The sequence below is a fragment of the Lycorma delicatula genome, chromosome 3 (genome assembly GCF_047948215.1).
Source record: "Lycorma delicatula isolate Av1 chromosome 3, ASM4794821v1, whole genome shotgun sequence".
NCBI lineage: Eukaryota > Metazoa > Arthropoda > Insecta > Hemiptera > Fulgoridae > Lycorma > Lycorma delicatula.
This window is the reverse complement of record NC_134457.1, coordinates 111,937,211-111,964,236: the sequence shown is the minus strand read 5'-3', so window position 1 is coordinate 111,964,236 and position 27,026 is coordinate 111,937,211. Positions and strand designations below refer to the sequence as shown.

At 28.0% G+C, this 27,026-nt stretch overlaps 1 protein-coding gene across 1 annotated transcript in view; it reads right to left on the bottom strand.

Annotated features, from left to right (window-relative positions):
* tok (tolloid-like protein 1 tolkin) overlaps positions 1-27,026 on the bottom strand; it is a 200,120-nt gene that overhangs the window by 39,477 nt on the left and 133,617 nt on the right. Inside the window, exons 7-8 of the mRNA XM_075360396.1 lie at positions 2,474-2,698; positions 493-618 (exon numbers count right to left, since the gene is read on the bottom strand). Coding sequence (XP_075216511.1) covers positions 493-618; positions 2,474-2,698 — 351 coding nt within the window. The remainder of the gene's footprint in view (positions 1-492; positions 619-2,473; positions 2,699-27,026) is intronic.

The window sequence follows — 27,026 nt, the reverse complement described above, 5'->3', positions numbered from 1 at the left end:
TTTTGTAAGTATATGTTTGGAGTGTCGCTTTATATGGAAGCGAAGCTTGGACAGGAGTATCTGAGAAGAAAAGATTAGAAGCTTTTGAAATGTGGTGGAAATATGAATATATGGATAAATGAAATATAGGAGAATGTTAAAAATCAGATGGGTGGATAAAGTGACAAATGAAGAGGTATTGCGGCAAATAGATGAAAGAAGCATTTGGAAAAATATAGTTAAAAGAAGAGACACACTTATAGGCCACATACTAAGGCATCCTGGAATTTTTCGCTTTAATATTGGAAGGACAGGTAGAAGGAAAGAATTGTGTAGGCAGGCAACATTTGGAATATGTAAAACAAATTGTTAGGGATGTAGGATGTAGGGGGTATACTGAAATGAAATGACTAGCACTAGATAGGGAATCTTGGAGAGCTGCGTCAAACCAGTCAAATGACTGAAGACAAAAAAAAAGTACCAAATTTTAATACCAAATTGTTTGACACTTACCTTCATATGAAGCTTGAAAACCTCTATGCAAATGATGCCAATTAGAAGAAGTAACATAAGTGATTAACATTCGGCTACCAGTAGAAACAATCAAGTCATAAATTCGACCACTTCCACAAAATCGACCTGAAATTATTAAAAGCAATCAGTAAGTTGATTCATCTAACTTCTAAAATATATTTTAAATCTAAAATAAAAAAGATAAAATTATTTAATTCACTGCTACAGTGAAGAAAATAATTATTAAAGCACGATGAAATGTGACTCCTGATATGATTAAAAAATTGTTAAGTTAGCTTTAGGATTACATTGGTAATAGCTTTTCCAAAGGATGTTTCAGCTCTACTTTCAGAAGATGTTTCAGCAACTTTTCCACAGGAATTATTAGTATTACTCATGATCCTTTGGAAGAACACTTTCATGGTATTTGAAGTGTCATTTATAATTTATAATTATTCTACAGAAAAATATTTAAAAAAAATTTAAACCATTAATTCTAAAAAAGATTCTGGAAAATTAAAAAATAAAACAAAAATTCCATTTCCATTACCATTTCCAATGCACAAGTTTCAAGCTTATATGGTTAAATAATCAAGAAAAAAATAATTTTGAATTTCTTCTTTAAGAAAAAAAAAAAAAAAAAAACACAAAACATTATACTTGCTTGTCACTCCTACAACTAGAAACTTCAAGATTGAGTGTATTCCATTTTCATAACATTGGAGAAATATTATCTCAAATAATTAAATGAATAAATATAAGATTATAAGTTATTATTTGTGTCAACATAAAAGGTAATCAAGAAAGATAGTCAAGTAAATTTTATGAAAATCATTTAATTCTTTTCATATACTGCACTGAAACATAATTTCCAATTTTCTTTTATTTTGTTTTCTTTATGAATTCTTTCTCTAAAAATCAAAGATGCTTTATAAATGTAATTATGCAATTATAATTTATTTATTTTATTTAACTTCTGTTGATGCTTTTGTTATTTATGTTATCATGTGAATGCTTTGGTGATACTATTAATATTTATTCAGACAATTTACACAAAATATTTACTATATTCATGTATATTCTGTATGCCATAACAACAAAAGAAAAAAACAGTAAAAAGTAAGTAAATATATTATACTTATTCTGCTGTTAGAATCTATTTTAATAAATATATACAACTGTATATGAATTCTTCAATAAATATATGATTATTTATTGAAACCTTATGAAAAGAAACCTCATAGTAATTATTCCACCAGTTTTAGATTATTAATGGTAAGTACTAATGGTAGTAGTGACTTTTAGAAGAAATTGCTTACAGTTTAATTCCTAGCAATAATTCATCTATCATTTCATTTTCCTCATTAAAATTTGTATAGAAACATATTCTAGGTCATAATAATAATAATAATAATAATAAATACAGAAAATCTTAAGTGAAAAGAACTTTTGAAAAGGCATAAGCAGTATCTTAAAGAAAAATAAAGAATGAGAGAGAAATTAGAGTGATTGGTGCAATTATTAATTTATTACCCATACTGTTTGCCCATTTGTTTGTATAAAACCAAATTTAAAAATACTTATGACACATTTTCAAATTACATAAGGTAGTTATTTCAGAGACCTTCTTCCAGAACTAGTTACAAGTATGTGCAGTTCCTCTTTAATATCATCTGGTAAATCAGCAGTTCAGACAATAAAAGATAAAAGAGCACTAAAAGGCTCTAGAAATATTTAAAAACATAATTTATAAGTTTTTAAAGATGTTAATATTTTAAATTGCTCAATTTACAATTTCAGAAATATCAAAGTGTTGGAAATGTAGAAAATGAACACTATAAACAAAAAACTGCATTTGAGTTTGTAGCTTGTTACACATAATAAAAATAAAGAGTAATTAAAATAAGAAAAAAATACTTTGATTATTTTATTAAATGTTAAAGATACTGAAAATTAAAATAATATATTTAAAACTAATTACCTAAAATTGATGATTTATGCCAATAACCATCACGTATTTCTAAATAATCAGATCTACAATTATTGGATTTCAAGATATCAAGCTCAGTTACATTTAAAATGATTTTTTCACCATGGGTAGCAGTTATTCTCCACTCACAACGTTCTCCATCTGGTGGTGGGTTAGAATTTGTATATTGAGGGGATCCAAATCCACCAGAATTTTCTTGAAAAGTTCTTCCACATCCTGAAAATTAAAAAAAAGTAAAGGAAATATTACTAATTTGGCAGAATGTAAAGTATTATTTCAAAAAGTTATATATTTTCATGAAATATTATAATAAAGCTCATATTGTAATAACATAATTAAGTTATTTGTATATTAAATATAAAATAATTCTTTAAAAATATGCATTGGTTATAGTATGTAGTCATGGTCAATAAATAGTTAAGAAGGACATTCTAATAACAATAATAATGATAACAAAGATATTCATGACAATCATAATTGTCGTACTTGATCATTCAGTCTTGAAATTATAGAAAATAAGACTATAATAATAACTACAACTTGTATTTCTAAAGACAATGACCTTTTAAAAATTAATAAGTCAAAGATCAATCATATTTATTTTTTTATAAATTTAATGATATTTCAATCATTTTATATGTTATTACATTATGTTTTTAAAAATAGTAATGTGATTAGTTTCATACTGCTAAATTGTAACATAATCTAAGAAAAAGATGTTTTTACAAAGATATTTTATTAGATTATAAAATGTCTACTTGCTAAGCAATTTAATTTAACAAAGTGCATGACATGTGTTTATCTAGTGATAAAAGGAGTTATAATTAATTATAATTTAATTAAAAATATTTATTTGTAGTTTGTTTTTAATATTGACGAAGCTCATGTAAAAATATTAGAATTGTATTTAATCTCGTTTAAGTATTCAAACATAAGGTAAGATTGCAAAAAAATTTTACAGAAATTTTTAAGAAATTATTCTCTTTTTCCATGACTAAGTAAAAATTTCATCTCTGAAACACAGTGTCTATGCCACTTGGAGTTTGGTGGAACTAGTTTACCACAGCTAGAACAATCCAATTATAACACATTCATTTGAAGAAGGTGATCTAGTTGGTATTTCATCATTCCAAGAATGATGAAATATAGTTGGATTTTGTTATAAAACGTTTTTTCATAATTTTGGCAAGATTTATCATATTTGTCATTTAATTTTTTTTTCTGAAAATAAAACTAGTGACATTATGTATTTTAACCATTCTGTGAGATAAGCATGTAATTAAGTATTACTGTAATATCTCTGTGTTGTAATTAGTGTTAGTATCACCAATCTCCATGATGGAATAGAAGTGTCTTTCCCTTTCAGCTGGAAAGTTCTGGGTCAAATCTTTCATTCAGGCTTGGTATTTTTTTATATACTACAAAATTCAATTCTCATCTATCATTAAAAAGTAAGCAATTGTTATTAGAAAGTCAGGCTGAATTTGTTAGGAATAATAAATAATTTTGAAAATAGTATTGTTTCTAAGAAAATAAAATTAGTCACTTATTCCTAACAAAATGTCATCCTACAAAACCAGACAACAGAATCATTTTTGTGTAACATAGAACACCACTTCAATATAAGTATATTGAAGCTTATGTTTCTGTTACTGGTCTTAATAAATTATTGGCTTACTTAAAAGATCTTCCTAGCAATTTATTTTAAGTAAAATTAGATTTTCTTTTTTAAAACCTGTTTACTACGCTGATGACTATTGAAGAAAGAATATTAATTAAAATAAACCAGAAAAAAAACTGTGAATTAATTTTAATTTTATTTAATCTATAAATATATGCTCAAATAAATTTATTAACTCCTTCTAAATTGTTATTTTATGTGTACTTATTTTACTTATCTAGTAACTTTATATATTTGTTTTAGCATTACTAAATTTATTATTTTTATTTATCAAGAGTACTAATTTGTACTGAATAGTAATATACAAATGTGCAGTTTTCTAACTTGATTGTCTGAAGTAGCATTTATTAGTTGTGTACCCTCTTTCCTACTAATACTCCCTATATTTTTTTATTTATTGCCAATTGAAAATTACATATAAATTACCTATATCCCCATGGTGTTTGGGATATAGAATGTATCATAATGCTGGGACTACTAAATTATGATGTTAGAAACATATCAGTGTTGGGGATAATGTATCAGGATGTTATATGCAGTCACTGTCTGGCAATCCATTTCCACTCTGTATGTCAACTACGCTTTCTAAACTTAGACAAGTAATACTGATCAGAATAAAATACACAAACCTGCAAAATTTGGATTGTGAAATATTTTTTAAGCGCTACTATATTATTTAATTAATTCCTATGTATTTTTTAGTGCTGAAATCAAAAACAACCTTCATTTTTTACCTCTTTTACCTCAGGATTTTTTGCAAATCGAAAATTTCAAAATTCGTAAAAAGTTGAAAAATTGCGAAAATGGGATACTACAAAATAGTCATAAATTGTTTTTTTTTTTTTTTTAATAATAAATTAATATAATATATTCACTTTTTTGGCTTATATTATCCATTCTCTAGCTAAACAATTGAGTGTTCTGAATAGGAGGGGGTGGGGGTGTTTGGGTTGAAGATGACGAGACAGTGAAGAGCTTGGCCGACAGGTTGTGACAAGATGTAACATGTTTATTGGCAGCTACCAGCGCCACTCATGCACCGTGCCACTACTATCAGTACTGTTTCAACCATCAGCATTTGTAAATTGAGTTTTTTGCGTCCTCCATGATCAAATACAATTTTGTTGGTGGAAAATATATTTTCAGGCCATAAATCAAACTTTCTGTTATCAAAATGGCTTCAATAGGTAAACAAATGTTTCATTTGACAAGTATACCTCATGTATTTTGAAATAAAAATATATCAAGACAAAAGTTGGGCATACCACTACGTTTGCTACATATGTGCTGAAGGACTTAGATGGTGGTCAAAGGGTGAACAAGAAGCATTCAGATTTGGAGTTCCAGTGGTGTGGCGAGAGCCATGAAATCACCCCAATGGTTGTTACTTTTGTGAGACTGGTGTTCACGGTTTCAATTTGAAGAATAAAAAAAGAATCGTCTATCCAAATATGCCATCTACTTTACGTCTGGTTCCTCATGGTTCAGTCGTACCAGTGCAAATTTCACCAAAAAATTTCCCTGAATTAAACGGTTTCACAAGTGATTTAAATGAAGATAACATCAAGGAGTTTGAACCCAGAAATAGCTGTGTACCAGAGCATTCAAACTCTGAACTAAATGATCTGGTTCAAGACTTATATCTGACCAAAGAAAATTCAGAATTGCTTGGTTCAAGACTTAAAAAGAAGAACCTGCTAGCAGCTGGCACCTCTTTTCCTGGTTCAGGTATAGAAAAAAGGATTTTCTTCCATATTTTTCAAAAGAAGGAGAATTAGTCTTCTGCATGATGTACTTGGACTTTTGACTCGATTTAACATTCCACACAAAAGAATCAATTGGAGACTTCTTTTGTCTAAAAGAAGCCTCCAAGTTGTCCTTCACAATGGGAATACATATCCATCAATACCTGTTGAACATTCTATTTATTTAAAAGAGGGTTACAATAATACGGAATTCGTTCTGGATAAAATTAAGTATGACAATCATAAGAAGACCATGTGCAGTGATCTCAAAATAATATCGATGCTCCTAGGACAGCAAGGAGGATACACAAAGTTTCCTTGTTTTTTGTGTGAATGGGATAGCAGAGACAGAGAAAATCATTGGATAAGGAAAGATTGGCCAAAAAGAGCTTTATTAGAACTTGGAACCAAAACTGTGCTCCGAAAGGCTCTCTTAGATCCAAATAAAGTTATCCTTCCAACTCTACATATGAAGTTAGACTTGATGAAACAATCTATCAAAGCCTTACTAAAAGAAGGTAAAGGTTTTAAATACATCTGTGACAAATTTTCAGTCCTATCAACCACCAAATTAAAAGAGAGTGTCTTTATTGGTTCTGACATTAGAAAACTTCTCAAAGATATAATTTTGAGAAACAAATGAAAGTTGCCTTTCATCAAGAGAGATTTCATCAGGATATGAAAGAAATGGAGGAAGTATTAAGGAAAATAGACTAGTATGATGAAGACAGTCTATTGCTGGATGTTACACCGAGACGAACCCTATAGAGAACATAGAAAGAAAAGCGTGAAGCAGCGTCCAAAGAAACTTTGATACATGGAATAAAATTGTAAGTAATTTACACACTTCATCATTAATGGTGGGAGAAGAAGGGGAGTGGTTTCCAAATGCATGACATAAAAATTAGTTAAATAAATAAGAATAAATTAATTTTAAAATGCACTATAATAGAAATTAGGCTTATTTTGTAGAAATTTTCATTAGAAATTAAGGGGTCAATGATCCCCCGCCCACCTCTTCAGACCACTCAACTGTTTAGCTATAAGACTACTACTATAAGTTCAACTATAAGAGTGCATATAAGCCAAAAAAGTGAGTATATTATATTAATTTATTATAAAAAATAAACATTTTATATCTATTTTAATGTATCACATTTCTCAATTTTTCAACTTTTTACAAATTTTGAAGTTTGCGATTTGCAAAATATCCTGAAATGATGGAAAAATGAAGGCTATTTTCTAATTCAGCATTAAAAAATACATAAGAAGAAATTATTGAAAACTAAAAACACAAGCTTGTGATATTTATTAATTATGGTTAATTATTTTTCTATTCTATTATTATTCACATAGTAATTATTACACATTTATACTTTCTTTGTACTTATATGATATTTGGAAATAATTCTTTTTAAGATATGGAGTAAATTCCTCCAAGCAAATAGAATAATTCTGGAATAAGTTCCTCTGCATTTATGTTTGAATAAATACATAAATAATCAGTTTGAACTAATAGATATATTTATCGCCTTTTAGAGTAATTTATTCTATTACTATTTTAAAATTAAGAATAATTAGTGTTTAAATTGGTGTTTTGAACAAATATCAGTATTTTTAGTTTAAGCATACTATATCCATTTTTAATACATAATGCTCACTATTAATTACAATATTAACGCAATAATGTGTAATTTTCTTCATTTTATCTCCATTCCTTTTGTTCTGTGCTAATCTTTTAACCTTTACATATTCTCTATATCCTACATCTTCAGTTATCTGTTTTATATATATCCAATTTTTATTCCTCTGCATCTGACTTTTATGTGTTTTTCAGAAGTTATATCTTCAGTCTGTAAATATAAATATTTTAATAAAAATAATTATTTTTTTTTTAAGTTAAATAAGTCCTAGGTGAAGTAAAAGACTGTACCCTTATAACCTAGGATGGTTTCCTAGTACCTCAAATATCAAGGCGCATCATAATGAAGGTTGTGAAATAAGGTAAAATATCAATAACCAAAATTACATTTAATAAAACTGATTCAAAATGTTAGATGAAATTTTACTACACACTTTTTGCATTTATAACTGATCTAATAATCGTAGCAGTCAATACCACTTTGAACGTTAAGTTAAATTTTCCAACAAAACCTAAATATTGATAAAAAAATTAGATTAAAGTATATTAAATAAATCAGATTAAAAATTTTTTTTTTTAATGATAAAATTATCACGTAGACAAATAGTTAAATGATGGTATTATTTAACAGTTGTAGTATTTCAGCATTTATTTTAATTTTAATCTTATATTTTAGAAGGAAAAATGAAGTCAAGTAACTGGATTTATCACTTTATACATAAGCCTGAATTACTGTTTTATAAGATGATATCATTACAAACAGGACAATAATTTTGAAACATATTTAAAAAAATTAGTTTTAGCTTTTTTTGTTAGGGAAAAAATAAGTTTCACGATATTCAAAGTATCTGTGAGAAGCTTAAAAAAAAAAATTCTTTATAAATTATTCAGCATCATTTGTCTATAAGCTTTCCGTTATATTCCCGATTCATAGTAATCTAAAAAGATGCGTAAAGAAGCAACTGTACTTATGTGCGAGGAATACTTGAGACACGGGGTGAAATATTAATCTGTCATTAATGGGGTGACATTTTATCAAAACGAGTAGGGTTGTAATTACCAGATTTAGTGTCCAACATTATGAATGGTGTTGAGGGTGGTGGTTTGTAGGATGTCACCTCCTTCCCAGTATTGAGAGTAGCCGAGATAAGGGGGTCGTTAGCGCGATAGTACAGACATATAATGAGTTAGTTCCATAGACTGCCGCTCCGCACCGCATGTTGGTTTTTCACCTCATCCCTACATACTCTTATAGCCGCTCACCGCAGCCCTTTTCATATAACGCTTACTTCAAGCCATTATGTAAAAGTAGGTTTTATTCATGTTTTTTTTTTCTTTTATATAGGAATTAATAAATCGTTAAATATATCAGTGAAGCGGTAAAAATCTAAAAAAATTGTTATTAAACTGATATAGCATCCACAATACTATAAAAGTAAAACTTATTATTATTATTGTTATCATTATTATTATTATTATTATAATTATTATTATTACAGTTACTTCTACAATGACTCTTCTTACTTTTGGTATTGTTTTTGTTATTATTACGGTCGTAGTTCAACTTGTAATTAAAAGATAAAATTTAATTCCAAATGAAATGCAACTTTAGTCACGAAAAAAAAGGATTTTTTTAAAAACTTTATTTCAGACATAATAATTAGTCTAAAAGGATTTTTCAGTGGCTTATATTTCAGCGTTTTAAATCAATTCACTTGTATGGTGACAATTTTACAATATTTACATATAAAATAATATATATATATATATATATAATATATTTTATTATACATATAAAAGAAACATTAAATTATTTTTATTAATATTTAAAAGAAAGAAGATTAGTCATCTGCCTGCGTTATAAACGAGAAAATATTTTTAATTATTAAAAACCCGAGAAAGTACACAATAAATCCGCTCGCATTTAGAATTCCTTAATATTTTTTCCTAAAAATTAAGCTTTATAAATTTTTGCTCCTTTCTGTAGCTATACATTCAATTTATAAAATTATTAATAGATTTAAAAGTATTGAAAATATTAAAATTCAATTTTCTTTGTTAATCACGAGAAAGATAATGTAATTAAAAACTTCAAAAATTGATTTCATTTATTTTTGTTTTTTGACGTTTTCATAATTTTACATGTACGGATATAAACAAAAGGTCAAAAATTATTATGCAGTAAAGTAAAACGTAACGTCTAGGTAACAAATTGTGACCGGCATTAGAGCAGAAACAGAAGTATAAATATATTTTAAAAAAAAGGTTAGAAACAGAAACTGGTGGAAGATGTAAAAAGGACGACCAAGGAAAAAAATTGTTTTTTTTATGGTAATAGATTTGTTTTTAATAGAGATTCTCTGTGAAAAAAGACTGACAACCTTTCCGAGTAAGGAAAAGTATAATACAATAGTCTATTATTAGTTGCGCTGGTCAGAGTTAAGTAGCCGACTCCGTGTACCAGATAAGTAAATTAAACTTTACTAAATAAAAAACAATCATTTATAGCTTTATAAAATTTTATAAATTATTATTTTATAATTATTTTGTTTTTTAATTTATAGAATTTTCATTAAAATTTAAAACTAGATGGTCATTTCGATTATTAAGCAACTATCGTCAATAAATATTTAAGAAATAATGTGTATAAAAGAATTAAATAAATAAATTCTTATGAATTTGATTAAAAATACGGCTGTCTTAAATGTTTTTTTTTTTTCTCTTTACTAGATACACAACCGATACATATAGAAAATAAACGCTAATAGATTTAATAATTCGACTGCATTTACTTCATAATAGTAGGGAAGCACAATTGGAGAACTGCACATAGCTCTCAGAGTAGCAGCAAGGTAAAAAAAAAAGGAATTTCAACGTTAACGTGGTAATGTTTAGGAAATTGGTCTGTCTTCTAGAATACGCTAAAAATAAAACTAAACCCATCAAGAGAGTGCGCATTTATAAACTGATTTGTAATAATTTAAGATAGGTAAGACAAACTAAAATAAATACTAAAAATGACAATAAAAAGCGTTTAATTTATTATAAATATAGCATTAGGTCTTCGCAGAAATTTTGAAAGACGCTAGCCAAAACTCCCTCACTGAATTACGTTGGCACCTGGTCAAGATTTGAATCAATGAAAAATTACCAGAACACTGGACAACGGGAACAATCCACCCGCTTTTTAAGAAAGGGGACAAAACAAACCTGGATAACTACAGAGGAATAACTCTGTCGCACTGTACCTACAAAATTCTTTCCCGCATGATTCTAAACAAAATTAAAAAGACACTGCAATCTCAGCTGGGCAAATTCCAAAGAGAATTTCGATTCTAAAGAAGCTACGTTGACCAAATTCTAAGTGTAAAATTTATAATGGAAAATTACAAATTATCCACAAGCAACCTTTTATTACCATCATCGACTTTAAAAAACCTATGATTGCATTCACAGTCAAATACTAGCTAAAATTCTTAGGTACTACGGATTACATCCTGACCCTCTTAGGGGAAGACACCCTCCATGTGACGGTTTTGGTCACCACGCCACCTCCTCCGTACCTAGCCCTTATAGGCTTTACCGGAGGCCATCTTCATTACCTGAGGACCCTTTTGACGAGACAAAAATAAACAACACTCTCGAATGACAGATTCTCTACAGAAAAGACCCAAAGACGCACAGCGGAGGTTACAGACGAAATTCGGAAACAAAGATCAGACCGTCTTAAAAAGTACTAGCAGAACCGGAAGGTTAAAGCAGTGCGTTCTTCGAACACTGGAAATTGATTAAGTGGTCCAATGTGGCCTCAAAAGAAAAAAAATATATATATACGTATAATATATAATAATATATATTACATGTGTGTGAGTGTGTATATATATATACAAAAAACAAGAAACAGGTGATAGCTCAGTTTTGCTTGGAAAAAAGATTTTAAAAACGTTCGTAAAAAATAAGAATTAAATAGCTGGGAAACAAACTTTGTCAATAGTGATGAGAAAACTTCATTGTTGAATAACAACTGGAGACCAGTATCTGAAAGCCTTTTAGAGTTTTAAATTCATTAAAATCTTTTTGTGAAAGTTTTCAATCATGAGAACATTAAGCAATAAAATTATCTCCTCCCTTAAGTTTTTTTCACGAAGGGTGTCTGATTGATTTACTGTACATCTCTACATCTACCTTTGTTAAGATAAATTTTTATCTCATGAAACTCAAAATAAAGAGCGTGCATTAGGTTGTGGTAGACAATCCTAGTTAAATAAAGTTGATTTTTCCCCCTTTTGTTATAAAAACTTAGGAACACTAGTTTTATGGCGATCAGTTTTATTTGCCAGCTGTTATTGTTTTTTTTTTGTTTTATTTTAATTAACTAATTTAAAAAATATATATATATTAATACCTCAATATCTAGTGATGATAATTCTTTAGCAGTAATAATGGTCATCTGATTTTAGATTTTAAGTGGTTTTTTAGTAAACTTTATTGTTAAAGCACCTTATGAAAATCCAGTTGATGTGAATAAAAAGAAATGTATTCGAAGAAAGGAATATGAATCAACATAAACAGAAAAATTAATCTTTAGATCAAGGAGAGGGAGATAAAATTAGTCTAAAGATTTACAACATTTTCCAGATAGCATAACTTTTTGCAGATTTTTCTTCGGATACTAAAAATATACCAGAATAATATTTTAACCTGTATGAAATAAATTTTAACTGAATTAAGGAAAAAGAATTCTGCTCGCTATTCATTGAAGTTGGGAGATGCTGACAATGCGAATATAACACATTTTAATACGATTTAAGAGATGTTCAGTTTACTGCGAGATTTCTTCTATTAATTTCCAGTCACAACATCCAGAAATTCGAATTCATTGAACTTATTATGGAAAAATTATTAATCATTCCAACGTAATAACAGTGAAAGAATGTAACAAAGGATCTCCTACTTCTTTACAAAAATAAAAACCACTTATAAGTTTCTTTACATAAAAAAGATATTCTAAAAGGGATAAATAACATTACTTTTTATATCATGAAATTTACAATTTTTTTTCGAAAAATATGTTTAGATATCTAGTGGAAATCAACAAATAAAAATAGAAGTTTTATCTGTTCGTGGTTTTTATACTTATTTAATCGTTAACCAAGACTAATTCTGGAATTTAGTTTAAGTTTACACACGGAATCTAGTTCTTCAGTGATGAGATTATGGAACATAAGGGAAGCGTCTTGTTAACAGAACTTATTTATTGCGAATAATTAATTAAAATACCAATAGAAATATGCAAGAATATAGAAATAATGGAACAATATTTGGTCAAGATAGAATGTAGTACAAAAATTAATCTATGTACATTAAAAATCTCATAATACTTTAGAAAAAATACAAAAAAACAAAAAAAATTACAAAAATATATTTGATTACATATAAAAAAATATTTTTTAAAAAAGTTTTTATTTAACTAATATTAATATTAACATTAATATAAAAAGGAAACAAATTAAAAAAAACCCTCTAAAATGTAAAAAATAAGAATTAAATTGAGAAGCGTGGCGCAGTTTTTATAATTTATTTAAAACAACACAACACTTATTTTTACAAAAATTAATCTTCATTTTCATTTTCAATAACGACGCGAGGAGGCGGAAAGGTCTGCTGGAACCTCTCCAGTTGAGACTGACTAGCTACAAGTAACAATCTGGGAAAATGCACCCACTCGCTTTCTTTGTACGTGTTCTCACATGGTTGAAGTTCATCTTCGAATTCTGCTTGTAATCTAAGCCAAACTGAACGCACTCTTTCCACTAAAAGTTTCATTTTAATTAATTATGAATTTTTATTTAATGAATTCATAATTACGATTACAATTATAATAATGATAATAATTAATAATTTTTCAGATTACCGTCAAATTGTAATAACTTTGTGCAAGATTTTTAAATTTAATTTTTATTTTTAATCTTATTAACCCTTAAAAGTCATCTCCGTGCAAATTTGAACCATCAAAGAATTAAAACTTGAGTTATTTTATTACAGATAAATAAAGTATATACATAAACTAAACAACCTCATTAAACAAAAAGTATATTTTAAAATACAGAAAATGTCTATAAATACTTATTTGAAAACATTGGTGTAAAAACTGCGCCACGCTTTTTAACTAAATATTTTCATTATTTTTAATTTTAAAATTTAATAATTATTACATTTATTTATTTTTTATTTATTGGTTATTTATTAGATATTTATATAATTTAATTTTTACTTTTCAGTGCATTTTTATATTTGTTAATATATTATATTTTTTTGTTTAAAATTCTCAATTTAATTCTTATTTTTTACTTGTTAGACGGTTTTTCTAATTTGTTTCCTTTTTTTATTAATGTTAATATTAATATTAGTTAAATAAAAGCTTTTTTAAAAAATAATTTTTTATATGTAATCAAATATATTTTTGTAATTTTTTTGTATTTTTTTTAAGACTAAAAAAAAAGCAAAACTATTTATTTTTACACATCGAAGTTACACACGTGTACCAATTTCAATCATTTTCATACGATAGTTCATGAGAAATGAAAATTTTCAACTAAATGCCTGAATTTAGCGTAGTGGTAGCGCGTGGGGGTGGGTAATATCAAATTCCGACGCCGTAGTTCTGTATTGTCATCGAAGTGTACCAAATACCAGATACGTGTACCAAATTTCATTGATTTTAATACGATATATCAAAAGATATAGCAGTTGCAAGATTTGATTATTTTTAATACGACTTAAATAAAAGCTTTGTTTGTTTATTAAGACTAAAAAAAATTTAGGTTTTCAGATTTCATCGGAAATATCCATTTTGACCATCCGTTGAATCTACTTTGACAAGTTTTGGCGTGACGTCTGTACGTACGTATATATGCATGTGCGTATGTATCCCGCATAACTCAAAAACGATTAGCCGTAGGATATTGTAATTTTGTATGTAGGACTGTTGTAACATCTAGTTGTGCACCTCCCGTTTTGATTGCAATCAACTGAACTAAAAAATATTTATTTTTACACATTGAAGTTACATACGTGTACCAAATTTCAATCATTTTCATTCGATAGTTCATGAGAAATGAAAATTTTCAACTAAATGGATGAATTTAGCGTAGGGGTAGCGCGTGGTGGCGTGGGGGTGGGTCATATCAAATTCCGACACCGTAGTGCTGTATTGTCATCGAAGTTACACACGTGTACCAAATGTCATTGATTTTCATACGATAGATCAAAAGATATAGCAGTTGCAAGATTTGATTATTCCTAAAGCGAGTTAAATAAAAGCTTTTAAAAGCATAAAATTGAATGAGAAATAGTGAGAAATGTAACCACTAATTCAGATAAATGTAAATATCTTGAAATAAAGGAAAAAAGTTAGCCATAAACATTGTCCCGAAGCACTTTGAATTTCAATCTTCCGCTCCTCAAAAAAGTGTAATGTAAAGAATAAGTAATATAATACAAGGACTAAAAGGATTAAATTTAGAAATATTTATTCTAGTTGTTAATGACATGGACAGTTTAAGCGGTTACAAACTTAAACGATCTGTTATCTCTTTCCACAATGTTTTAGATCAATTATTTTTATAGAAATGCATTCTATAATTTGTTAATGAATTTCTCTTCTAGGTTTAATTTGTATTTGGTGTATTATACATTTATTAGAAAAATTTATGCTTTTGAATAAATAAGCGTAATTAAATTTTTTTTAACATTATTAGGTTTTTTGTGCAAAATTATCACCATTTTTTCCATGTATATTTGTTTCACGGGCAAACTGTCAGTTATCAACATATTGTGATATTTGAAAGTATAATTTTCGCGAGAAATAAAGAAACTGAATTTAAATAAACAACAAACTGGCTAGTCAAGAAAGGTAAAATATGAAATATTATAAAGATTTACACTACATAAATAAGCCTACTAAATGTTTTTACGGTAGTAATACTACAATAGAACAATGAAAAATATGAATTAATTTATATTACGTAGTACCCCACGAAAAAGAATTATTTTCTTTTTCGAGTTAGGCTATCGAAAATGCTTTATGTTCCAACGAAAGAAGAAGAGTTATAACTAACCGGTATTCTTAGAATACAAAATTACGGGCAAAATAGGTGGTTCTGTATATCTTTTGATCTAAAAAATACCTCAGACCAGTAACTTTCAACAATATTACTTTAAATCCCAAAATACTGGAGTCGACAAAACATTTTTTAAGCTTGGCAAAAATCTATTTGATTTATAGTCAATTTAAATTGACTATAAATAAAAAAAATGTTAGCAGATAATTTAATGATAAAAGTATAATTTATCGATTGTTCTTGCATCATAAATGAAATTTTTTAATATAATTTTATATTTTCAAATTTTAATAAATTAAACACGTATTTTTTTCTTTTACGGTAATTCATCATATAAGCTCAAAGCTTGTGTGTGGGAATAAGAAATGGAAATTTTGTGGCGTACGAAAAATGTCATGTCTGACCGGGATTCGAACCCCGGATCTCCGGGTGAAAAGCCGAGACGATACCATTCTGCCACGGAGATGGGCAATTAAAAAAATAATAAACGAAAAGGTTGCGATTTCAAATCAAACCAAAATTCTTTTTGGTTTGATTTGGTTATGAAAAACAGTAGAAAAATGTATATATAAAAAAATGTACTACAAAATCAATCAAAATGCCCTTGGTCACTGTGTTAACAACACTCAGATTTATTTAAAATTCCTGCTTGGCTTTCTGTATTGTTTCAGGGTTGTTTTGTACAACTTAAACGGCGTTCTAAAGTCCTTTCACTAATTCTTCTGTTCTATTAATGTTTTGTTCGTACACTAAAGTTTTTCTATTTTTAAATTACGTTTTGGTACGTTTAAACGTGTTAAATAAAATTCAAATTTCTTATACTTTTATTTGATTCGGTTGGCTTTAATTAAATTAATTATCTCGAAATTAAATTATTTATGGTGCCTCAAAGTTTTGTTACTTTAAAATTTAACTAAACAAATGTATGTCCAATATAAAACGTTTCGACTTTAATTTTACCATAATTTTTCTTGAAATATAATTTTTTGGAATTTATTTTTTTATAGATTTTCAGGTTGATAAATATAAAAAAAAAATATTTGTACCATAACCTATATCCCAGTAATTTCAATATAGCCTCATTTTACCGTTGGTGCTGAAATTAGAGCGAAATTTTTCGCTAGCAGTAAATCAAAAAACAAAGTGATTCCGGGCCTATAGTTATAAGAACATTTTTCTTTTTTCATTGTAAATTATATCCTTTAATATTTACGTTTCTTTTTCGAGTTACTGTAAAACCTGAATAACAAACTTATTAAAATATTCTCAATTTTTTTTTTTTAGAGGGTTATCAGAAAAACAAAACTTTAGAACTTTTACTATCGACCCGTGAAAATAAAACAAGGTTTTTTAATGGCCGAACAACCGGAACAATTATTATCGCCTGATTACCACAAACAAACGAATAATGAATTACAGTAAAATTCAGTAACTTTTGACTACAAGTATATTTAATTAAAAAACACGACGTAATAAGTTACTCGCTTAATAATACTATCTCCTAAACCGTTGCTAGTTCTAAAATACGATATTTTCAGGGAGTTTCGCTTAGGAATAAAACGATTTTTTTTTAATGCAAGTTAGAAAGATGACTTCTTCCGATAATCTAATCAATTTAAAACGACTATCGAGTTTTATAAGATTCTAGGATCTTATAAATGAAGATCTTTTCAGGAAATAATATTATTTTTGTTTAAAACATAAATTTACAACGTGTAAAAGACTGTAGCCAAGTGTATGGTTTGTACGGCAATCAATAGTAAAATAAATTTATTAATTAATAAAAGAATTAAAATTAATTTTATAAGTTAATAATATTACAAATTAATTAATATTAACACGACTCATAGGAATTTTTTTTTTAAATAATGTTTTGGGAAAAACAATTATTGTTGTAGAATACAACCTCCAACCACACGATTTTCATGTTAAAATAAATTTAAATAAACGTAAATCATCGAGATAATGCCTAAAATCTTATAATTATTTGATAAATTGGAAATGGTAAAGATTTCTAGAACTTCGTAATAGCATCAGAAATTCCGTGGACTTCTAATAATAATAATAATCAAAAACATTATTTTAGAAGAAAAATAGCAAGCAGAATAACTAAATGAAGAATTAATTTCTTTATGCAAGCATTTAATTCTAAATTTACGTAGTGATTAATTCATATTACAGTAATAATACTTGTAATAAAACAGAAAGAGGTTGCTGATAAAATGAACACAAATATATTTTAACTATTGTAAAATCACTATGAAGCATCCGAGTGCCAAATAGCTTTTCCAGTGCCAACTTACTGAGACATCTTAAGAAGCAAAATAAGAAACTTCCACAAACCAAATGATGAATTATATTAAACAATTTTAATGGAGATTAGATTCGGTGTAAAATCAATTTTAACAAATTTACGGAGATCTTTTTATTTAATTTGGTTTATTTCATTAATCAGAAATTTATTTGAACATCTTTAAAAATTCGCTAGAAATATTAATTTATATTTATAGAATTACTAATGTAGCAATTTAAATTTTACCGACGAAATTTGTTTTACTAATGCAAATTGAAATAATTTAGACTTAGTTCGAATTCATTACTAGATCAAATTTGACATTCTAACTGGAATCGGTAAATACAAAAATACGTAAATTACGCATCAATCATTTAACAGGAATTCTTTTTAATTCATACTTCTTAAGTTCAAATTTTATAGACATTGTTATTAATAATGTTTAAGTCGCGTAAAAACTTTTACGTAGATGCCCGATAAATTTTAATAGAACTGGAAAAAAAAGAGTAATAATGTGACGAATATAAAAAAATTGCCAGCAAACTAATTATTAAAAATATGAACAAGGGAATTTATAATTACCGATTTGAAACTGTATTCAGCAAATTTTAGCTACATTTCATCAGAAAGCTACCTATTGTAACGGGTACCATAATTCAACTTCTGGAAAATTTCAACATATCTTTGCGTTTCACATCCTCCAGACGCCAAAACCACCGTCAGTTTAAAAGTTTATATATATTTATTTCACTTTCTTGTGGACACGATAACTGTCGTAATTTTGCGCCAATCACTTTCAAATTGATACATAAAATATAACGACCCAAAATTTCGATCGAGGTCGTTAATGGGCAAAGTCGTACCGTGGGTATGGAAATGAGAGTGCTTTTTCGAAAAAAAAAATCGCTATAACTTTCTTATTAAGTAAAATATCGAATTCGTTTAAAGTTCCTACTATTTTTATTTGGATAAGGCAGAAAACTTATCTAAGTAAAGTTTTTAGCATCACCAACCGTTGGCCCACCGGGTGGATAAAATGGAGATTCGAAGACAAAAAAAATCATACTTTTCTTAATAGGCACGGTATCGAATCGGTTTTAAGTGGTCGTTAGTCCTCTAAACATTTCCTAGAACTTTTGTCTGAAACAACTTTTGATACGACCAACCCTTACGGCAAGGGATGACTAAATATTGCTGGAATTGTAAGAAGATGGGGCTTGTCGTATGCAAAACATGTGAAACTTTTTTCACATGCAACCATAGTCGTATTGGGTAAATTTCAAGTTTCTCTTAACCTTAAGATGGAAATATTTTTTATTCCCTACTTAGCACCGGTGAAATCTACATCCGCCTTCCGGTGTGACGAAAGGGATTTTTTAATCGGAATTTCAAAAAAGAAGGTTTCAATTTGACCAGAATGTGTCTCTTAGCCTTTTAACCAGCGTCTACCTCGTAGATCATTTATTTTTTTGTTCAAGCCGTACTTATGAAAAATGAGGCGAGATATTCTTTCTTATTTTTTTACGTTCTTTTAGCTGTCACGTAGTAAGTTGCTTTTAGATATGATCAGCGCAAAATTTCCTTAACAAAAAATAATAAGTGCATAGTATTTCATTATATTATTTTACGTATATAATTATCTATCTATATATATATATATATTATAATTATGTAGTATTAAATCGTTATGGCATAATAAAAAGTACTTTCATCCGAAAATTTAACAAATGTAATTGAAAAATTTGAAGTAAAAAATAACCCATTCTCCCAGCATCTCCTCAACATGGCATGATTAGCACATAGTAGGTATCATAGTAGCTATCATTGCATCCTTTTCTTACATTTATGAAATATGTTTCTTCCCTTTGTGAAATCAGTAGATTGTTCTCAAATAAAAACAGATTAATAAAATCATTTATTAATTCAAAAAATAAATTAAGGGTAAGTTATTACTTAAGGCAAAATTATTATATAGTTGTTAATTAATTATTTAATAGTGGTTTTCTTAAAAGTCTGTTTTACTTCTTAAATTGTGATAGTTAAAAGAAGACAGTTTTATGCTTTTTTTGAGTTTACTTTCTATTCGATTAACTCATAATGATTTTTAATTACTTTAAGAAATTATTATTACAATACTATAACAATAATACCAAAATGTGTGTAATACAACATAAATATATTTTAGTATGTTTAAATAAAAAGAGAAAATGAAATAATAATATCTGCGGATGAATTATTTAAATTTTTGAAGCATACGTAAATACCGTGCGTGCGTTATCAGTTGAATGTGTGGGGGAGAGGTACTTTTTGTGAGGTTGACAGTGAAATGTGTTGCGGTTATGAATCGAAGGCCGTGAAAATTACAACCGACCGGATATTCAGCTGGTAGACTCTGTGAAATTCTATCTAATGAATAAAATGAGGAATGCAAAATTATTCATTTACAGTACCTTAGTTTTTTTTCTTTTTGCTGTTATTTCAAACAGAAAATTAAACGTAGGAACAACAGTTAAAATTAACAATAATAAGGCACACGAGAATATCTCTTGTTTTTTAACTCGTTGCACTTGATCTTATTTTGTGTTCACTTTAGGGTAAGCAAATTTACAGCATACATCCATGTAGTTACTAACCTTGATTGAAGCTTAATGTCGTTAATAACTATGATTTCCAGATTGTACTGGACAGACAGATTATAGCGTACGACCAATTGCAATATGAAACGTAAATTGTAATTTGATGTTTTGTTTGTTGATTTGGTAAGTAATTTATGCCAACACAATATATCTTTACTGAAGGTAAAGAACCTTTAATAGTTTAAAATAACATCACTTCTTTGAAAATTGTTCAAACCAATAACGAAGGATAACCGATATTTAAAGCGTTAATGTTGAATCAGTATAAAATATTGGTGGAATTTACTTTAAAAAAATGTATTTAAAGTCTTATTGATGCATCTTATCTAAAAACTTTCTACCAACCATCTTTATCGACTTTTTGGCTTTTTTCTTCATTTCTCGACCTACAGTCGAAGCAGCAAGAAAAGAAGTGATAAAACTGATGTTACAAAACAAACTTCTCACATAACGTCTGTTCATTTCAACCTTCCGTTTATCGGTCTAGTTGAAGGATTCCCTCTTCATTACATGTAGTAAAAAACGCGTAAATTCTAATTGCTTCTTCTTAATTTCAATGGCAAAACATTTTCAGTTTTTTCGAATAAACGTATTTTTTTTTTTTGATATAAACGCAATCCTAAATGATTGTAAAACCCTTTGCTTGTTTCCTTTAAATTATTTTATAAAAATGTAAACTGAAAATGCATTGCTAGGAAGGCTCCATCTTTTGACTAAATCGCTGTAACATACGTTATCATGTACCAAAAAAAGAACAGATTTGTAACTCATTTGCAAATCTCATTATTTCAATTAATATTTACTACATCAAGTTTTCCTTAAGCATAATTACCGTTTTACAGATCTGAGCAGATAATTCAGAGAGTGAACTTCATTTGATTGCTGAACTTTCAAAAATTGTCATTTCTTAATTTTACTCCCTTGCAATAGTAGAGTTAAAATTGATAAATAATAAATAAATGATGTAGATTTAATTTCTATAAACTTGCAAAACATACATTTACGCAATGTAAACTTAAGTCTCGCAAGTCTATGGAAGTTTAATGTAGTCCTAATAAATTTTAAACGATAAAAATGTACGATTCCACTTGGCCGGCAGATTAAAAATGTAAAATGACTGCCGATAATAGTAGTTTACTTATTTTAGAATTTACACCATTAATTATTTTTAAAAGAGGTTTGTTTTACCAAGAACAGACTCTAATTCTAAGAATAAAGTAAAGTATCAACCATTTCAATAATAAATTCTTCGTATGAAATATTTCTCAATTTTTAGTCTCGCTATCTCAATTAAAAAAATTAATTATACTGAATTTTAAGGAATCTTAAAAACATTATTAAATAAATAATGTATACCAGTAACTGTTTCGACAAATTACTTAATTTAATCATGGTTTTTTGCCCAGTACATGTATCTAACCCCGTGGTTTTACTTAGTTACTTTAACTGTTGACCAGTTTTAGAAATTATTAACAAAAATATTTAAGAAATGATTTCATAATGTTTCGAAAAAACGGTTTATTAAAATTAAATATTTATGAATCAACGATGTCATGATATATGATATTTGAAAATTTTTGATGATTGATCAATGTTAGATGATGGAAACTTGAATGTATGTTTATGTTATCAAGGATATTGACCGTTCCCCTTTATTAATATTATAATCTGGCTACTACATCCGGTCTATTGATAAATAAAAATTACTTAATATTTGAACCACGAATAAAAACTATTTTTTTCTTGGGAATAATATATCTTTGTACAAAAACTGAAAGGTAAAAATAATAAAGTATAATAAGATAAAAATTACAACATGTTTAAGACGAAATCGAAATATTTTATCAGTAATAATATCTGAAAAGTATTTATTACTTGATATGTCGTTCAAGATTTAAAAAAGGATGTTAAAAATTTGTTTTTTTTATTGGTTAAAGGATGTCTGCAAGGGATCACACTTTTTAGTTTTTTAAGTCTTCCAACTTTTGTCACATTTAAACACGTTTTTTATTCTTCTACTTGCCTAAAAAATACCTCCAAAAAAATGGTTCTTTTTTTTCTTTGCCTCTACCACCAAAAAGAAAATGGAAAAAGGCGGTCAGAAAATATTATTGTAATTCAAATATTCATATGACTTGGCAATAATTTTTATTTTTCTTCGTTACAGTAAATTTATAATGAATTTTAGAGACTAGACTGACGAGTGGTAAAGTTTCTTATATTTCTCATAGTTTGTTACAGAGAGCGGTATTTTGAGGGAAATATACGACGCTAGGATATTTTTCATAAAAAAAAGCACCAGATCAGAAATGATGTGAATTGTTCTGAAGATATATACTAAAAATACTTTCCATTGGAATCATTTAAATTAAAGAAAATCTTTATCTTTCATTTCTTTGTCTGTAAAAGGATTTGTAATACAGAGTATATTTTCATGTAATGAAACCTAATAAATGTAATAACATTACTATCCGCTTTCATCAGTAATTCTTATAAAAACATTTTTTGAGGTTTTAATTTCTGCATTCGTTTAATTGTTTCAGAAGTAGCAAACTAGTTGATTAAAAATAAAACTGAAAAAAAATCTGATTTATTGGAAAATAAATAGTTTAAAAAAATGCATCCTAATAGCAAATTGTAATAATTTTGTTTAAATTAATAAAAAAGTTTAATTTATTACTTCTATATCATTATAATTTTTTTTGGCAAGTTTTGCAGAGATCTTTGCTTCTGAACGGATTTTTTAGAAGTTAATTGAAAAATATAATTTAAATTTTATAATCGTAGAGGAGGTAAATGTTTATTATTTCATTCGCTGGAATAAAACAGAATATACTCCCCAAGAAAAATGCTGATAAACAAGAATAATTCATCACTTATCAACTATTGATACACCAAACATCTATCTCTACAACTTTAAAGCTTTAATTATTTTTATAATTAATTTATTATAAAAAAATCCGTTCATTATGCAAAACGTTTTTGGCAAAAAGCGTCTCCCCTCCTTTATTTATTTAACACAGCATATAAGTTGTTTAACTGGTTAAAAAAAAAATCATCTTCTATAACTACCGTTGTTGTAGTGTTTTTTATCATTAAATTCCAACTCGTTAAGCAGTTTTGTTACATAAGAGAAATCTTTATCGTAATTTCCTTGTATCCAGTTTGAACGTACATTGGTTGTAGATGAACCGGTGATCTGGGCAATTATGTATTAATAATCTTCAAATTGGATATCTGATGAAAGATTAATTATTTTATCTGTTTATAATACCGTGTATTTCAAAATTAATATCGGGGTTTTAGAGCTATGTAATATTTCTCAAATTACATATACATTGATTATTTATACGTGAAATGAAAGAGCAACTCAAATAGTTATAGTTGTGTGCAAGCACAGCGTTTACAGCTGTTGTAATCTCTAAAGGTTATAGATTATGGTTTGCGTTCTAGCTTTGCAAATGAAATGATGCACCGTGACAATGAAGACTTTCTTTATCATGTTACTCAGTGACGAATCAACATTTTATGTAATTGAAAAAGTAAATACTCATAATGTGCGTATCCGGGGACCAGAAAATCCTCACGAGATATCGCAGTGTCAATGAGACTCCCCAAAACTGAATGTTTTTTTGTCCCATATCCCGATGGCAAGCTTTCGGGCCGTTCTTTCTCGCGGAATCAACTGTGTCTGAAATGAATTATCTTATATGCTGCAACTATGGCTCTTACTTCAACTGCAATGTGAACCACAGAATTTTATTTGGCAACTAAATGGTGAGCTTCCCCATTGGTATAACGTTGTACGTGATTGGTTGAACGAAATTCTCTCCGACCGTTGGATCGGTTGCCGGGGACCACAGATACAGGGCTTGTTTGCCGTGGCCTTCACGTGCGCCCGATCTGACCCCGTCCAATATTTTTCTTTAGGGGTTTATAAAGGATCAAGTGCATGTGCCGCCGTTACCAGCTGACCTACCCGACTTGAGACACAGGATTGAAGCAGCTGTCGGATCAATTATTCCAGATTTGCTGATTAAATTACGGGATGAACTCTCCTATTGGCTGGATGTGTGCCGTGTGACAAATGGTGCTCACAATGAACACTTTTAGAAACTGTTAAGTTGCTCTTTCATTTCTGGTATAATTTATCAATGCAAGTAAAATTTCATAAATGTTACGTAACTTTAAAACTCCGATATTCATTTTGAAACACACGTTATAACTTCGTGGTGACAAAAAAAAAAATTGTACATCTACGATTTACGCAAAAAAAAGATTAAAGACTTTATATTATTAAAGTTAACGTATAATTTATTCTATAAAAATATTAATATTAACGAAAACGGTATGCAAGTAATTTTTTAATCTAAACAATATAAAAAAGACGTTTTTTTATATTGTTTAGATAAATAAGGGTATATAAATTAATTAATATGGGCGTATAAGAATATACCCATAGTTGAAGTAGTATTACTTCAATGGAGAAAACCAAAAAAGGTAATCGTAAATATATTCATTAAAGTATTCTGAATAACAAATTAATTTAAATAAAAAGAAAAATTTCAGATCTTTTTCCCTGATTAGTCAGGTCCAGTAGTGATAAATGTAGGCTGTATACTATTCAGTTATTTTATAAATATGTGTGCAGTAAATATGTATATGTGCGTGTGCATAAACCCACACACGTACACAAACATAGGCCTATATTTATCGCAAGTTTGTCGTCTACCGTTTCTCTGCCGTAACACAAAAGACTTCCCCCCTTATTTATTTCATTTGAGTATAACAGGATGCAATTACAGTCTCTATTAAAGAAGCGGTCATAGTCTGCCTAAGGACATTTCCTGGGATATTTTTATACGAGGTCGCGGAAAAGCGTATTAAAAAATAATAAGCTAATAAATTTAAAACTTGGGTAAAATAAAAAAGTATTTTAAAAGGCTTACTTAGTATATTAAAATAATAATAATAAGTAAGAAATTTAATTGAATTATCTTAATGAACAAATACACGTTCATTATTAACATAATTTAGCTAAAAACTGCCTGCCTAAATTTCAATTACCTTAATTTTTTTCGTATTCTCTTCTACGATACAGTCGGTGAAAAAAATCATCCATAATAAGTAACGCTCATACTTTTAGCAAATTAAAAATTTTGTATTATTAAACAGAATTGTTATTTAAAAGAATTTTATAATTTATGTAAAACATCAAAATCAGACAACGATTAATTTTGTTTTAATAAGAATGTATTAAGAATTACGTAAAAAATAAGCGTTTCTATTTTTATCTTGATATATTAATTTTAATTTTGCTATATTATTGATTATTGTCCATGACACAGTCGGTGATATTAATTTGAATTTTAAACTTTTTTAAAAGCAAATCGAACCAAGTTACGTTAAAAGCATAACACGTTAAAACACTTAACATTATGAAATATACAAATATTAGAAAAAAACAAGTAACGATTTACTAAACATACAGCCATAATTCAAATCACACATATATTTTGTTCAATTTAGTAATATGTTTCTATATAATTAAAAAGATCGCCACAAGCTTCAAAAATTAACTGTTTGAACCCTAAAAATGAATAATTAAGGATAGACACAAAGACGACATTTTGAAGACTTTTTTTGTGTTTTGTTACACAATTTGGTTTGTGTGTTGTTACAAAGTTGAAATTTGAAACCGAACATTTTTAATTTTACTTACGTAATTCAATATTAGTAATAAAAAAGACAATTAATTAATCATATTTTAACAAAAAATAACATATTAAATTATAAAGTTACCATCTCATCAGAACATAACATTTGTAAGTAGGTCACAGAGTCTTTATTTACTATTCAGAATATGCCTTTAATTTCTAAGAGGAATCACCATAACATAACCAGCGGTTGAACTGTTACAACAGCAACTGTTAAATGTCATAATTTTCAGCAATCTACTTTGAATACCATTATATTGAAGGAAGGTTGCGAAGTCAGGCCTTTAGCCGCTGAACAGCTGTGAGCCAAACAGCTGTGAGCGAAAAATTAGCCTTGTTATTTGGTTATTTGATTGAGGGATAAGTTATATATATATATATATATATATATATATATATATATATCAAAGTATATTCTGTTTCAGTTCCGCCTGGCGGCTGATGAGCTGTGCGTCTGCGGGGAGGTCCAGTCAAATGAAGAATACCCGATGTCTGACTGCCCTGTTCTTTGGGGGGGGGGGGCACCCTGGAACTTAGTGGTCATAGGGGAAAATTCGCCATTTACAAACGACGAGTCAATGTAGCGAGAGCCGCATTGTCGGACCATGTAGGAATTCCTTGATGCGGTTGCTATTTTCAACCGACATCAGTAGTTTACTTAAGGGAAAGATTCCTACCGCACTTCTGTGGGAAGCTATCCTAAAAAT